Source organism: Diprion similis, chromosome 4 (assembly GCF_021155765.1).
Source record: "Diprion similis isolate iyDipSimi1 chromosome 4, iyDipSimi1.1, whole genome shotgun sequence".
NCBI classification, from domain to species: domain Eukaryota; kingdom Metazoa; phylum Arthropoda; class Insecta; order Hymenoptera; family Diprionidae; genus Diprion; species Diprion similis.
In genome coordinates, this window is record NC_060108.1 from 18,197,386 (window position 1) to 18,212,562 (window position 15,177).

General features: G+C 38.4%; 2 protein-coding genes across 5 annotated transcripts; one reads left to right on the plus strand and one right to left on the minus strand.

The window, feature by feature from the left end:
• Positions 1-6,197: 6,197 nt before the first annotated feature.
• Positions 6,198-9,456, minus strand: LOC124405079 (RNA-binding protein NOB1). Of its 2 annotated transcripts, XM_046879674.1 has the most exons (7): positions 9,335-9,456; positions 8,941-9,043; positions 8,566-8,698; positions 7,985-8,196; positions 7,493-7,883; positions 7,058-7,392; positions 6,198-6,947 (listed from the first exon to the last, which is right to left on the minus strand). In XM_046879674.1, exons 2-7 carry the CDS (start codon positions 9,010-9,012, stop codon positions 6,687-6,689), a joined length of 1,404 nt encoding a protein of 467 aa, XP_046735630.1. In that variant the 5' UTR covers positions 9,013-9,043; positions 9,335-9,456; the 3' UTR covers positions 6,198-6,686. The 2 variants fall into 2 exon arrangements, with proteins under 2 accessions (XP_046735630.1, XP_046735629.1); XM_046879673.1 differs by lacking the exon at positions 9,335-9,456 and having other exon boundaries at positions 8,941-9,054.
• Positions 9,044-15,112, plus strand: LOC124405077 (E3 ubiquitin-protein ligase Su(dx)). Of its 3 annotated transcripts, XM_046879672.1 has the most exons (14): positions 9,367-9,503; positions 10,324-10,462; positions 10,573-11,028; positions 11,100-11,499; positions 11,632-11,863; positions 11,971-12,281; positions 12,376-12,473; positions 12,612-12,618; positions 12,701-12,860; positions 12,949-13,223; positions 13,299-13,524; positions 13,603-13,699; positions 13,801-14,003; positions 14,122-15,112. In XM_046879672.1, exons 2-13 carry the CDS (start codon positions 10,405-10,407, stop codon positions 13,971-13,973), a joined length of 2,493 nt encoding a protein of 830 aa, XP_046735628.1. In that variant the 5' UTR covers positions 9,367-9,503; positions 10,324-10,404; the 3' UTR covers positions 13,974-14,003; positions 14,122-15,112. The 3 variants fall into 3 exon arrangements, with proteins under 3 accessions (XP_046735627.1, XP_046735628.1, XP_046735626.1); XM_046879671.1 differs by lacking the exon at positions 9,367-9,503 and adding an exon at positions 9,044-9,134 and having other exon boundaries at positions 12,376-12,618; XM_046879670.1 differs by having other exon boundaries at positions 12,376-12,618.
• The last annotated feature ends 65 nt before the right edge of the window (positions 15,113-15,177 follow it).

Sequence of the window (15,177 nt, forward strand, 5' to 3'; positions counted from 1 at the left end):
TTCGAGACGAAAAATTTTCGGTTCCGAAAATGACCAAAAAAGTAAGGCTAACCCCTTTGGAATTTTGGCGAAAATTTCGACGACTTTGAAAAGAGCTGCAATTAATTTTCGCATGCCCTATTCCGACGGAATTTTGCGAGAGAAATCGATTAAGCGCAGTCCCAATACGCTGCGAGCGATAGCTGAAAAGTTACGGCCGAAAAACTCATGATTTTCATCGTCATTTCTCTGCTGCTGGTCCTACGCTGTTTTTGATGTGTTTTCTGAGTTCCCGGTGGCCCAATTACACTAAGGATGGTCATCCAAATCGATTCCGAGACGAAAAATTTTCGGCTCCGAAAATGACCAAAAAAGTAAGGCTAACCCCTTCGGAATTTTGGCGAAAATTTCGACGACTTTGAAAAGAGCTGCAATTAATTTTCGCAAGCCCCATTCCGACGTAATTTCGCGAGAGAAATCGATTAAGCGCAGTCCCAATACGCTGCGAGCGATAGCTGAAAAGTTACGGCCGAAAAACTCATGATTTTCATCGTCATTTCTCTGCTGCTGGTCCTACGCTGTTTTTGATGTGTTTTCTGAGTTCCTGGTGGTTCAATTACACTAAGGATGGTCATACAAATCGATTTCGAGACGAAAAATTTTCGGCTCCGAAAATGACCAAAAAAGTAAGGCTAACCCCTTTGGAATTTTGGCGAAAATTTCGACGACTTTGAAAAGAGCTGCAATTAATTTTCGCATGCCCTATTCCGACGTAATTTCGCGAGAGAAATCGATTAAGCGCAGTCCCAATACGCTGCGAGCGATAGCTGAAAAGTTACGGCCGAAAAACTCATGATTTTCATCGTCATTTCTCTGCTGCTGGTCCTACGCTGTTTTTTATGTGCTTTCTGAGTTCCTGGCGGTCCAATTACTCTAAAGACGGTCATACAAATCGATTGCGAGACGAGAAATTGTCGACTCCGAAAATGACCAAAAAAGTAAGGCTAACCCCTTTGGATTTTTGGCGAAAATTTCGACGACTTCGAAAAAAGCTGCAATTAATTTTTGCATGCCCCATTCCGACGTAATTTTGCGAGAGAAATCGATTAAGCGCAGTCCTAATACGCTGCGAGCGATAGCTGAAAAGTTACGGCCGAAAAACTCATGATTTTCGTCGTCATTTCTCTGCTGCTGGTCCTACGCTGTTTTTTATGTGTTTTTTGAGTTCCTGGCGGTCCAATTACTCTAAAGATGGTCATACAAATCGATTGCGAGACGAGAAATTTTCGACTCCGAAAATGATCAAAAAAGTAAGGCTTACCCCTTTGGAATTTTGGCGAAAATTTCGACGACTTTGAAAAGAGCTGCAATTAATTTTCGCATGCCCTATTCCGACGTAATTTCGCGAGAGAAATCGATTAAGCGCAGTCCCAATACGCTGCGAGCGATAGCTGAAAAGTTACGGCCGAAAAACTCATGATTTTCATCGTCATTTCTCTGCTGCTGGTCCTACGCTGTTTTTTATGTGTTTTTTGAGTTCCTGGCGGTCCAATTACTCTAAAGATGGTCATACAAATCGATTGCGAGACGAGAAATTTTCGACTCCGAAAATGACCAAAAAAGTAAGGCTAACCCCTTTGGATTTTTGGCGAAAATTTCGACGACTTTGAAAAAAGCTGCAATTAATTTTTGCATGCCCTATTCCGACGTAATTTTGCGAGAGAAATCGATTAAGCGCAGTCCCAATACGCTGCGAGCGATAGCTGAAAAGTTACGGCCGAAAAACTCATGATTTTCGTCGTCATTTCTCTGCTGCTGGTCCTACGCTGTTTTTTATGTGTTTTTTGAGTTCCTGGCGGTCCAATTACTCTAAAGATGGTCATACAAATCGATTGCGAGACGAGAAATTTTCGACTCCGAAAATGACCAAAAAAGTAAGGCTAACCCCTTTGGATTTTTGGCGAAAATTTCGACGACTTTGAAAAAAGCTGCAATTAATTTTTGCATGCCCTATTCCGACGTAATTTTGCGAGAGAAATCGATTAAGCGCAGTCCCAATACGCTGCGAGCGATAGCTGAAAAGTTACGGCCGAAAAACTCACGATTTTCACCGTCATTTCTCTGCTGCTGGTCCTACGCTGTTTTTGATGTGTTTTCTGAGTTCCTGGTGGTCCAATTACACTGAGGATGGTCATACAAATCGATTCCGAGACGAAAAATTTTCGGCTCCGAAAATGACCAAAAAAGTAAGGCTAACCCCTTTGGAATTTTGGCGAAAATTTCGACGACTTCGAAAAAAGCTGCAATTAATTTTTGCATGCCCTATTCCGACGTAATTTCGCGAGAGAAATCGATTAAGCGCAGTCCCAATACGCTGCGAGCGATAGCTGAAAAGTTACGGCCGAAAAACTCATGATTTTCATCGTCATTTCTCTGCTGCTGGTCCTACGCTGTTTTTTATGTGTTTTTTGAGTTCCTGGCGGTCCAATTACACTAAGGATGGTCATACAAATCGATTCCAAGACGAAAAATTTTCGGCTTCGAAAATGACCAAAAAAGTAAGGCTAACCCCTTTGGAATTTTGGCGAAAATTTCGACGACTTTGAAAAGAGCTGCAATTAATTTTCGCATGCCCTATTCCGACGTAATTTTGCGAGAGAAATCAATTAAGCGCAGTCCCAATACGCTGCGAGCGATAGCTGAAAAGTTACGGCCGAAAAACTCATGATTTTCATCGTCATTTCTCTGCTGCTGGTCCTACGCTGTTTTTGATGTGTTTTCTGAGTTCCTGGTGGTCCAATTACACTAAGGATGGTCATACAAATCGATTTCGAGACGAAAAATTTTCGGCTCTGAAAATGACCAAAAAAGTAAGGCTAACCCCTTTGGAATTTTGGCGAAAATTTCGACGACTTTGAAAAGAGCTGCAATTAATTTTCGCATGCCCCATTCCGACGTAATTTCGCGAGAGAAATCGATTAAGCGCAGTCCCAATACGCTGCGAGCGATAGCTGAAAAGTTACGGCCGAAAAACTCATGATTTTCGTCGTCATTTCTCTGCTGCTGGTCCTACGCTGTTTTTTATGTGTTTTTTGAGTTTCTGGCGGTCTAATTACTCTAAAGATGGTCATACAAATCGATTGCGAGACGAGAACTTTTCGACTCCGAAAATGACCAAAAAAGTAAGGCTAACCCCTTTGGATTTTTGGCGAAAATTTCGACGACTTTGAAAAAAGCTGCAATTAATTTTTGCATGCCCTATTCCGACGTAATTTCGCAAGAGAAATCGATTAAGCGCAGTCCCAATACGCTGCGAGCGATAGCTGAAAAGTTACGGCCGAAAAACTAATGATTTTCATCGTCATTTCTCTGCTGCTGGTCCTACGCTGTTTTTGATGTGTTTTCTGAGTTCCCGGTGGCCCAATTACACTAAGGATGGTCATCCAAATCGATTCCGAGACGAAAAATTTTCGGCTCCGAAAATGACCAAAAAAGTAAGGCTAACCCCTTTGGAATTTTGGCGAAAATTTCGACGACTTTGAAAAGAGCTGCAATTAATTTTCGCAAGCCCCATTCCGACGTAATTTCGCGAGAGAAATCGATTAAGCGCAGTCCCAATACGCTGCGAGCGATAGCTGAAAAGTTACGGCCGAAAAACTCATGATTTTCATCGTCATTTCTCTGCTGCTGGTCCTACGCTGTTTTTGATGTGTTTTCTGAGTTCCTGGTGGTTCAATTACACTAAGGATGGTCATACAAATCGATTTCGAGACGAAAAATTTTCGGCTCCGAAAATGACCAAAAAAGTAAGGCTAACCCCTTTGGAATTTTGGCGAAAATTTCGACGACTTTGAAAAGAGCTGCAATTAATTTTCGCATGCCCTATTCCGACGTAATTTCGCGAGAGAAATCGATTAAGCGCAGTCCCAATACGCTGCGAGCGATAGCTGAAAAGTTACGGCCGAAAAACTCATGATTTTCATCGTCATTTCTCTGCTGCTGGTCCTACGCTGTTTTTTATGTGCTTTCTGAGTTCCTGGCGGTCCAATTACTCTAAAGACGGTCATACAAATCGATTGCGAGACGAGAAATTCTCGACTCCGAAAATGACCAAAAAAGTAAGGCTAACCCCTTTGGATTTTTGGCGAAAATTTCGACGACTTCGAAAAAAGCTGCAATTAATTTTTGCATGCCCCATTCCGACGTAATTTTGCGAGAGAAATCGATTAAGCGCAGTCCCAATACGCTGCGAGCGATAGCTGAAAAGTTACGGCCGAAAAACTCATGATTTTCGTCGTCATTTCTCTGCTGCTGGTCCTACGCTGTTTTTTATGTGTTTTTTGAGTTCCTGGCGGTCCAATTACTCTAAAGATGGTCATACAAATCGATTGCGAGACGAGAAATTTTCGACTCCGAAAATGACCAAAAAAGTAAGGCTAACCCCTTTGGAATTTTGGCGAAAATTTCGACGACTTTGAAAAGAGCTGCAATTAATTTTCGCATGCCCTATTCCGACGTAATTTCGCGAGAGAAATCGATTAAGCGCAGTCCCAATACGCTGCGAGCGATAGCTGAAAAGTTACGGCCGAAAAACTCATGATTTTCATCGTCATTTCTCTGCTGCTGGTCCTACGCTGTTTTTTATGTGTTTTTTGAGTTCCTGGCGGTCCAATTACTCTAAAGATGGTCATACAAATCGATTGCGAGACGAGAAATTTTCGACTCCGAAAATGACCAAAAAAGTAAGGCTAACCCCTTTGGATTTTTGGCGAAAATTTCGACGACTCTGAAAAAAGCTGCAATTAATTTTTGCATGCCCTATTCCGACGTAATTTTGCGAGAGAAATCGATTAAGCGCAGTCCCAATACGCTGCGAGCGATAGCTGAAAAGTTACGGCCGAAAAACTCATGATTTTCACCGTCATTTCTCTGCTGCTGGTCCTACGCTGTTTTTGATGTGTTTTCTGAGTTCCTGGTGGTCCAATTACTCCAAGGATGGTCATACAAATCGATTTCGAGACGAAAACCTTTCGGCTCCGAAAATGACCAAAAAAGTAAGGCTAACCCCTTTGGATTTTTGGCGAAAATTTCGACGACTTTGAAAAAAGCTGCAATTAATTTACGCATGCCCCATTCCGAGGTAATTTTGCGAGAGAAATCGATTAAGCGCAGTCCTAATACGCTGGGAGCAACGGCTTAAAAGTTACAGCTAAAAAACTACAAAAACAAACTACCAAGAAATTGTATTTTCTCTTAATGTCTTCTATTACGCTGAGGTTTTATTCGCATTTTTCATGAAGTGTTACTATTAACAAAAAGTAGTCTCATGGTGTACCTTTCAAAAAAAGTGTATTCATTCCGCTACTGACATTGAATACTATTAAGAAAAACTGCACTTTCCATCACATATGCTAGGATATTCCATTTCAACGAATTCCGATGAAACTTTACTAATTCATTCATCTACGGTGCAATCGTTACATAAGTCAACACGATTATCATCGCTTATTGGTTGTAAGCAAAATGGAGATTGCAATGTAGTTTTCTTTTGGGCTTTGCGTAAGGGCATAGTATACACCTTGCTTCCTCAAATAATTTTGGTGGTTCACGTTCTAGGACAGTATGAAGATTTTCTCCAAGAATATGCAGAATGCTTTCATGTAGGTATATCAATATGAACCGTAACATTCTCTAGTTTGTCTCACAAGTACGGTTCAAGTAGATAACAAACAAGCTGCGTTATAGCACTCTGCATTTGCGCTTCATTTGTTTGCGCATACTTGTAAACAATGCTTCCAAGTATAGAAAATTCTTGAAGTTATTTGCTCTTAATCAAGCATGCTGAAAAAAAATTGCTTCGGCCATCACCTTGTTGCATGAGCAAATCAACACTTCGTATGTATCAGGATCAAATTGACCCCAACCGTTCTTCACACGACACTAAACATCTACTGCGAAGAGACCTAATGAGAATATTTCAACGTACATTTAGGACCCCAAGTTACCAGTAGAGGGCCTCAGGCCCACCAATCCACAGACAGTCCCCGACCAAAATAGATGTAAGGGTCAAATTGACGCTTAGTGTTCTTGAAGGATTAGATCAATTCTGAGGTAAACAGTTTTTGACTGTAAAATTGCAGAAATACGACAGCTAGCTACATTTACCGCAAAAGCTGCATTAAGTTTTAAGTATCAGGCAAAAAACGAAAAATTCCGTAGTATCATCTCAGTTGTTGGTTTTGTGATCTTCTTCACATCTATTCAATTTCTGAAGGTTCAAGTAGTGGTAAAAGGCTCACTCAAACCAATACCTAGACGAAAAATCTGGGACCCGAAAAATCAAAAATATTCGAACGCTATTTCCTTGCAACTTCTGCAAAAATTTGGACAGAATTCGAAAAACGCTATAATCAATTGTTGTATACACTACGTTAGCGTAATTGTGCAAAGGAAAATGTTCGAGAATAGTTCTACTCCAGTACGATCCATTATTCTGAAGTTACGGAAAAACACAGAAATCCTGTCGTATTTCTGAATCGGGTGGTTCGATTAAGTTCTACTTGTGATGTTTGAGTTTGTAGTATCCTATAATAGCATCGAACAATCTATCTCATGACTATGAATTTTTTGGCCCAAAAAATAGCATGGCTTCGCAGGAATTGGTTATGCAACATGACTTCGAGATTACTCAATTGTTTATTATGGCATTACTTTCGCTTTCTCCTAGCTTGATTTGGATTTTTTCTCATCCAGTGCTTTATATCTGTTCCAGATCTTATACCTAGCATAGCAGACTTTGAGTTAATATCACGCATAACAAACGGTGAATAGCCAGCTATGTAATCATCGTTCAGAGGATCATTTTTTGTTCGTGCTAGTCTAGTCGGCCGCTGATCAGGCCTGGGCTGATCTTCAAATAAAATTGGATTGTTGGCGTGTTTTCCACCCTGTGGTGTAGGTAGCGAGAACTGTAACACAATCAAGTTTAGTAGTTAGCACAAATTAGAGTAAAATAAAAATGCTCGTAATTGATCGATGTGAATTCTTAGAGCTTAAGCATGATAGATGGTAACTTTACCTTTTTCCCTCTTGCCGTAAGTGGTCTTCTGTGATTAATATGGATCTGTTGTTTTCCGTTTTCATCTAGTGAGACTGCGACTTTTTTTAACGTCTTATTTCCACAGTTGGGACAGAACTCTTTGGTCATGATGCTAGTAGTCTTGAAACACGTGTAACACCTCAGTATGAATGTTCTCAGCTGCTTGATTACTCTCCCATCCAAGCTAACGACTTGGAGTCCAATTTGTTTCAAAACATTCTGCATAGCGAAATCGGTGGTAAGGCAGGCAACTTTAGCAGGTTTTTCTTCTTGAATATCTGCATCCATGTCTTTTTTAACTTTCACAATGTTCCCTACAAAATTATTATTTTGAATGTATCCACAAACATGTATTCGATCAACCTATTTTATCATTAGTTACAAACAATTCAACAGTTTTTTTGCAAAACCTACGAGGTGTAATCCATCCCTTATCGTTGTCATCTTCACTTTCACTCCCTTCAATTTCTTCGTCCTCATCAGTGAACTCTTTGCGATATTCAGCTGGAAGAATATCATCAACATCTTTGCCATTATCCAATTCCAAGTCTTCTGGATTGCATTTCAAAGCAGAAAATTTATCAGCTAAACTATCTGTCTGTATATTTTCCAAGTCGGAAGTAGCTGTCTCATAATCAGAAACTGATGAGCATTCGGACAAATCATCTGATTCAGGGGTTGAATCTGTGCTTTTGTTTTTCAGTAAGATTTCCGTGTTCAATTTATTATGCAAATGTAGTTCTTTTGTGTCGTCATCTTGGTTAGAAGTGCAGTTTTTCCCAGTTTCTTCTTCGGTATCTTGTTTCTAAATGCGACAAAAATGCATTGGTACAATATGAAACCTAAAGTTTTCTAATTGTAAGTGCTTGTTGTAAGCTAATTTTATTTGTTTTCTGTATTGCTTACATCATTATCAGGTAGAAAAAATCCAGCCACGTTGTGCGAGTAATTGTCTGGGAGATTGATACTGACATTGGGCTTCACAGGTGTGATAGGTACATCCTTCAAGTGTTGAGTTCCAACTTTTTCTTTCTCAAGCTGGTAAGTTAGAGCAATCACCTTAATATCAGTTGCCGAGAGACTGCGGTAATCTCCAGTCTTTTTAGAAAATTCGGTAACTGTGGGACATACGTACAAATAATAGTGGTATGACTGACAGAACCACAAATGAATTACGCAAACAAGTCCAAATCTAAAAAAGAATGCTGTTCCCATTTGCAGGCTATTATATTTCTTGATAAATAACAGGTATTGGCCCAATTATTTCTACATACTAATATCATGTGTGTATTGTACTTGCGGATATCAATGGAATATGATGATTCATAAAAAAAACTCAATTACAAAATATTGGCATTTGGCATGACTAGAGTGTCGCATGTAGACACGGAAAGAGCTGTAGAAAGAGACATGGAAAGACGCGGTGTGCAAATAGCCATGTGACAGAAAGATGTGATACAAGTACGCTGATTCTTTATTTTTCTCACCAAAATGAATGTTCTCCGGAAAGACATCTTTAATAATCAAGTCGTAAGGTAATACAACGAGTCTTCTGAGCTGTCGCTTGTTGGTTATTTCGTTAACAACATCTTGCGCAGTTATAACGTTGGCAGCGATGTCCTGTGTTAAGAAGAATTGGGAGATGAGCTTTTATCATGATATGAGAATTTTGAACTGAAAAGTGATACGATATCAAGTAATCATAATCTTATCGGTTCAAGTTATGATAAAAAAAGAAGAGTATGAGAAAACGAATTACTAATTAGGTAACGAAGATGGCATAACCTAATTCGAGCTAGTGCAATGTGATTGAGTGTATGCAGGTGAGTGGACAACTGTTCTTTATTTATTATTTATCATACCTGTATAGCTGTATTTCTAATAAATGCACTAGTATCGACAATCAGATACTCGACTTTTGCGTCAGCCTTCATTTTTCCAATCGGAGCTTTACATGTGGCCACGCGAGACGGAAAATATCACGTTCCCAGTACGGTATGGGGTGTTTAAATGCTTAAAACGCCTGAAACCACGGAGTGGGAACTACGCAGCTCATGTGAGTTGCTTATGTTTTACAAATACGCCAAAAAACGAGGAAATTCCTGACCCCAGTTCCTTTCGAATACACTCTGTAATAATGAAAAAAAATAAACCGCGCAAATCATGACGTTACCAAATTTTCGCATCCGCAAAGAAATGATTAACCCATTCTAGATTTGTTAAACAATTTATTTATCTCAATTTCGTACTACTCACTTTTAGATCTGACGGACAGCAAGATGGCTGACGTCAGATAGTGAAATATCATGATAACGAATCCTCCGAGTGTTTTTCAACTCAGTTTTTGTGTCTTATAATCGACGATACCGAGCGAGCGATGTTTCGAGACTGCACGCGCCTTAGAAATTTGTTCAATACCATATAGGTTTGTATCTTTATAGTTGAAACGTCAAAACCTATCTGCAATGTATGATGAATCAACCATTCGCAAAACGTCAGGGATTAATGCCCTGTATATTAATCATAATTTTTGCTCCATTTTTCCGTACCTTATTTCCTAGTGTAATGTAATGTCTGTTTAGATTTTTGAAATTGTTGCTTGTAAAATAGTATTCCATTTATAATTCGTTATATTGATTCCTCAACAATTCACACCTCGTTTTATGTATTTTATTTTTGTTCATTACCTTCTCACATGATCATTCAATTGACAGCAACATCATTTACGAATTTTGCTGATCTGTTAGGTACTTCATTCTTTCCTCTACGCAACTTAATTTATATCTGCTTCGAATCTATCATATGAACTGTAATCACCTTTGTTTTTTGTTCTACAGTCTTACTGTGCAAACCTGACGCTTCTACTACTCTATTGGCTACAAATATTTTATGTTTCTTGACTTTGCCAAATTCCAAACAGTCTATGTAATTTTTAGCCGTTTTTAGTCAGCAAATAATAAGACAGGAAAAGAAAGTATTCTTTTAACATTCAGTTTGGTCAGGTTTGCTGAGTAACAGCTGGATCCGTGATAAGCTGATTAATAAGCTTTCCGAAACATGAAAACGGAAATATTTACAGATTGATCATGTATCTTTATCTTACTTCAGTGTTCAATAAAAAAGAAAACTTTTATTGAATCTGAATCTGATTCACATAGAATATTCATAGATCCCTTGAACCTATTGTTTCTAACGATTGTAAGTAAATTCTACTCATTATTTTAAATGTACTTTGTATCTTACAGTTATAAAGTACTCCGAAACCTGAGATTTAATATGAATGGTATTTCAAGATTATTTTGCTGAATCACATCTAAAGGCAAACCATGTCACAGTGCGAAGTGGAAGCTGCAACTCCAGGGTTTCATCAGCTCAGCATCACAAGTAAATGATAATGGTTTTCTAAATTTTTTGTTCAAATATGATCAAGTTCTACCTTACCTAATTATTTTAAAAGCAAGTTGATTTCCAAGGCCTATTAATTTTCATTTCAGTCGAGGCAGCCGTATTGCGCAATTCGTCGTTTCTGAAACCTAATCCTTACGTTGAACTCTCAGTTGATGACAAGAGCCCTCGCAAAACTGAGATTGCAAAATCTACGTATCAGCCAAAATGGGTGGAGAAGTTTACCATTCTTGTAACACCTTACTCCCAGTTGCATTTTAGACTCTTGGATCACAGCACCTTTCGTAGGGATGCGTTGATTGGTGAAAAGCGAATTAATTTGTTTCAAGTTTTGTCTTACTACAATGGAAAATTGGATAACGTCGAATTAACTCTGGATTTAATGAGCGAAAATAAACACGATGCTTATGGCCCACTATCAAAGGTTGGAGAGTTAGTAACGTTGTTTGATGGACTAAAAATTGATATGAACGAAGTGACACCTTCTAATTCCTGTGAACAAGTTCACCACAATCAAGTTACAAGCGGTGCCCTGACACCACTTGGTAAGTTGTGAAATTTCAAATATATTTTTTCCTCTCAGCTTAAATATTGATCAAACGGTTTTTATTTCTAGGTTCTTCAAACTCTTCTGACTCTGGGAACAATCGAAGTATTCTAAATGGTGGTGTAAGAGCTCGCATGCGATTACACGGGTCAGAGAATGCAGCACCTTCTGTCATGCAGCCCGTTATGCACCGGAGTTCAACAAATATTCTTCATAATCCTAGTCACAATGCAAGTCAACCCAGTAATAATACCAACAATGCTCAAATTGTTGGTCTTACCTCTCCTATGGCTAATGGAGTTGGTAATCATTTGGCTACTGAAAGTAGCAGTGGATCAACAGGGCCACCTCCGGGACAACCAGCATCCGCTGGACCATCTGGAGTACCCGGGGAGACTGAAAATGCTAATCAACCTGAAGAACCCTTACCTGCTGGTTGGGAGATGAGATATGACGTGTATGGAAGAAGGTAAATTATATATTGTTATTTAATCAAAAAGGTTACAGAATGTCCGAATCATTGAGCACCTAAAAAGGAATATACTGTTATAAGTTTGGAGATTGACGAACCAATTCTGTTTTTTTTTTTCTAACGTTCCAGGTATTATGTAGATCACAACACTCGCAGTACATCCTGGGAACGGCCACAGCCACTCCCACCAGGGTGGGAAGTACGAAGGGATCCTCGAGGGAGAATTTATTACGTAGATCACAATACAAGAAGCACTACTTGGCAACGTCCGAACACAGAGAGGCTACAGCATTTCCAACACTGGCAAGGAGAACGGCAACATGTTGTCCAACAAGGAAATCAAAGATTCCTCTACCCTCAGGTACTCACCAACTGAAAAAATTGGAGAAAATTTCGTAATTGGAGTTGAATTTTTTTTACACCAACCAAAGATCTTTAGATTCTTATGTTCTGCACATTTCTTTAAAGGCTCATGGTGGACAAGCTGCAGTGGCTGGTCTTTCAACGGCAGTCGCTGAAGAAGATGATGCTCTAGGGCCCCTACCTGCTGGCTGGGAGAGACGCAAACAGCCTGAAGGCAGAGTTTACTATGTGAATCATAAAAATCGAACAACTCAATGGGAGGATCCAAGAACACAAGGACAAGAAACAGGAATGGACGAACCACCCTTACCTGATGGATGGGAAATTAGATTAACAGAAGATGGAGTACGGTATTTTGTGGATCATAATTCGAGAACTACAACATTCCAAGATCCAAGACCAGGGGCGCCAAAAGGGTATATAAACGCTTTGAGAATTTCGGTCCAATCGTAAATTGAGCTTAAATTAGTCCATGTACAATAATACATATTTTCGTCAACTCCTTTACAGGCCGAAAGGTGTCTACGGGGTTCCAAAGGCATACGAGAGATCTTTTCGCTGGAAATTATCACAGTTCCGATATTTATGCCACAGTAATGCTCTTCCTAGTCATATCAAGATCAGTGTCACACGACAAACTCTGTTCGAAGATTCTTATCACCAGATCATGAGACTGCCGGCTTATGAGCTCAGACGACGATTGTACATTATATTCAAGGGTGAAGAAGGTTTAGACTATGGTGGAGTATCGAGGTAAAAAATTATGGTCATCAAATTTTCGAGCAATTTAAATAATATTTCATGTTTAATGATTGAATGTTTCTCCTCATAACAGGGAATGGTTTTTCTTACTGAGTCATGAGGTACTGAATCCTATGTACTGTCTCTTTGAGTATGCAAACAAAAGCAACTACAGTTTACAAATAAATCCGGCATCTTACGTAAATCCAGACCACCTACAGTATTTCAAATTCATTGGCAGGTTCATTGCAATGGTATGTTAGAATTATTAATAAATTTGGAATTATAATAACAAGTAATCAAGATCTTTAATCAATTTTCCCCATGTTTTTGCATTATCAGGCTCTTTACCATGGACGTTTTATCTATAGTGGATTCACAATGCCTTTTTACAAACGAATGTTGAATAAGAAATTGATCATGAAGGATATTGAGTCTATAGACCCGGAATTTTACAATTCACTTGTGTGGATAAAAGATAATAACATAGATGACTGCGGTCTCGAATTGTATTACAGCGTCGATTTCGAGATTCTCGGTCAAGTCATACATCATGAACTTAAAGATGGTGGTGATAAAATCAGAGTTGTTGAGGAAAATAAGGAAGAGTATATGAGGTAAAGTTATCTCATTATTCCTTTTGCTATACACACTTATATAAAGAAATAAAAATAAAATACTCGCATTTCCAGACTGATGACAGAATGGCGAATGACGAGAGGTATCGAGGAACAAACTAAAGCTTTCCTCGAAGGATTTAATGAGGTTGTGCCTCTAGAATGGCTAAAATATTTCGATGAACGAGAACTCGAGCTCATGCTCTGTGGTATGCAAGAAATAGATGTTGATGACTGGCAACGCAACGCTATTTACAGGCACTACACTCGCAGCAGTAAACAAGTGCTATGGTTTTGGCAGGTACGTTGGAGCATTAAATTATTAAGGAAATTGAAATTACCTTATTTTTTACTATTATTGTACATTAAATCTTTTCAGTTTGTACGGACAACAGACAGTGAAAAACGGGCTAGGCTACTACAGTTTGTCACAGGAACGTGTCGTGTGCCAGTTGGTGGATTTGCCGAATTGATGGGTATGTTATGAAAATGATCCAATCAGTTGAATGAACGTAAAATAGCAACAATGCGGTGTTACAGAATCCTTGAAATTGATAGAGAATATTATTCATTTCAGGAAGCAACGGACCACAGAGATTTTGCATAGAAAAGGTGGGTAAAGATACTTGGTTACCAAGGTCACACACGTGTTTCAACAGGCTAGATCTTCCACCCTATAAAAGTTATGATCAAATGGTGGAGAAGCTGAACTATGCGATCGAAGAAACAGAGGGCTTCGGTCAGGAATGACCAGTTGCAGTTACTCTAAAACGAGAACTGGTAAATCAGTTTTTAATTTTTAATCTATCACATTTGAAATTTCCAAGATCTCTCTTCAATTGTTCAAATAGTCAATTTATTATGTGCGTAGAGTCTTACTTTTTTTTCATATTTTCAGAATGAAGTCAAACTGCGCCAGAGTGCAATGCACTCTTAAGAACCAAACTTTAATGTTGTATAAATATTTCATCATATTAATAGTTAATTATATACTATAGAAACTCTATAGTCTTTATGCAAAGTAAGTAGAATTGAATGACTCTTCTGTCTATTTTTACTGTGCCTTTGATGGTGCTGAAAAGTCTTGAAATAAATATTTTTCCTTGCACGTACAATTATCGTATTTTTTATACTAAAATACATATGCATACAAAATCACGAGCATAATTTTTGATATATTAGTTGAAGGATTGTAAGAATTTTTGCCACGCTTTACCACGGAAGATATGTTTGGAAAAGTATTCCTTGTTATTTGCTCAAAATCATATTATTTCAAAATTTTTCAACTTATACTCTTTACTTTTTACTTTTAGTCCGCCCTAAATTAGAGAAACTGTGATTCTAGAGACTGGTCTAAACTTTTCTACGAACATTGCATTTTGACTATAAACAATTTGGAAATAAAATACATAGCTGTTGTAGCTAAAATTAGGCGCGATTTGTCTCAAGTTAGAGTACTTGGGAGACATTGCCAAATGCTGAGGGATTGTGATTGGTTCACGTAGAAATTGTCAAAAGTCGAGAAAAACAACAAAATTACAAGTACAATTGGTGTGATTGTTCTGATCTTCAAAGAAAAAGTAGAAATGACCACAAAACGAAAGAAGAATAATTTGTTCATAACCCGACTCAGAATTGCATTCCAATGAATCGATAAGGCATAAGAATTTACGATAGACTAAAAAATTTTCAGTAATCGATAGGTAATGAAATATAAGAATGTTAGAAAAATTCAGTATTTGACGCTTTCTATATCTCACCAATCCAAAGTATAGATTCCTCGTGATGATAATAAATATTGTACATAATCGAACTACACATAATAATTTGTAGCATATATAAAGCCGTTTACAAGCAATGATTTTAAAGAAATAGTTATCTGCTGTATATCAACGTTTTAATTCATATCAAAGAACCACGTTACTTTAAGAACAAAAAAGTAGCAAGAACGAAC

Bases quoted from the DNA above. Each gene is read 5' to 3' on its own strand.
- LOC124405079 (XM_046879674.1), bottom strand. From the start codon at position 9,012: ATGAAGGCTGACGCAAAAGTCGAGTATCTGATTGTCGATACTAGTGCA. The intron at 7,393-7,492 runs GTAGGTTTTGCA...ATAATTTTGTAG, and splicing joins TAAGGGATGGATTACACCTC to GGAACATTGTGAAAGTTAAA. The intron at 6,948-7,057 runs GTAAAGTTACCA...ATTGTGTTACAG, and splicing joins TTACGGCAAGAGGGAAAAAG to TTCTCGCTACCTACACCACA.
- LOC124405077 (XM_046879671.1), top strand. From the start codon at position 10,405: ATGTCACAGTGCGAAGTGGAAGCTGCAACTCCAGGGTTTCATCAGCTC. The intron at 11,500-11,631 runs GTAAATTATATA...CTAACGTTCCAG, and splicing joins TATGACGTGTATGGAAGAAG to GTATTATGTAGATCACAACA. The intron at 12,282-12,375 runs GTATATAAACGC...ACTCCTTTACAG, and splicing joins AGACCAGGGGCGCCAAAAGG to GCCGAAAGGTGTCTACGGGG.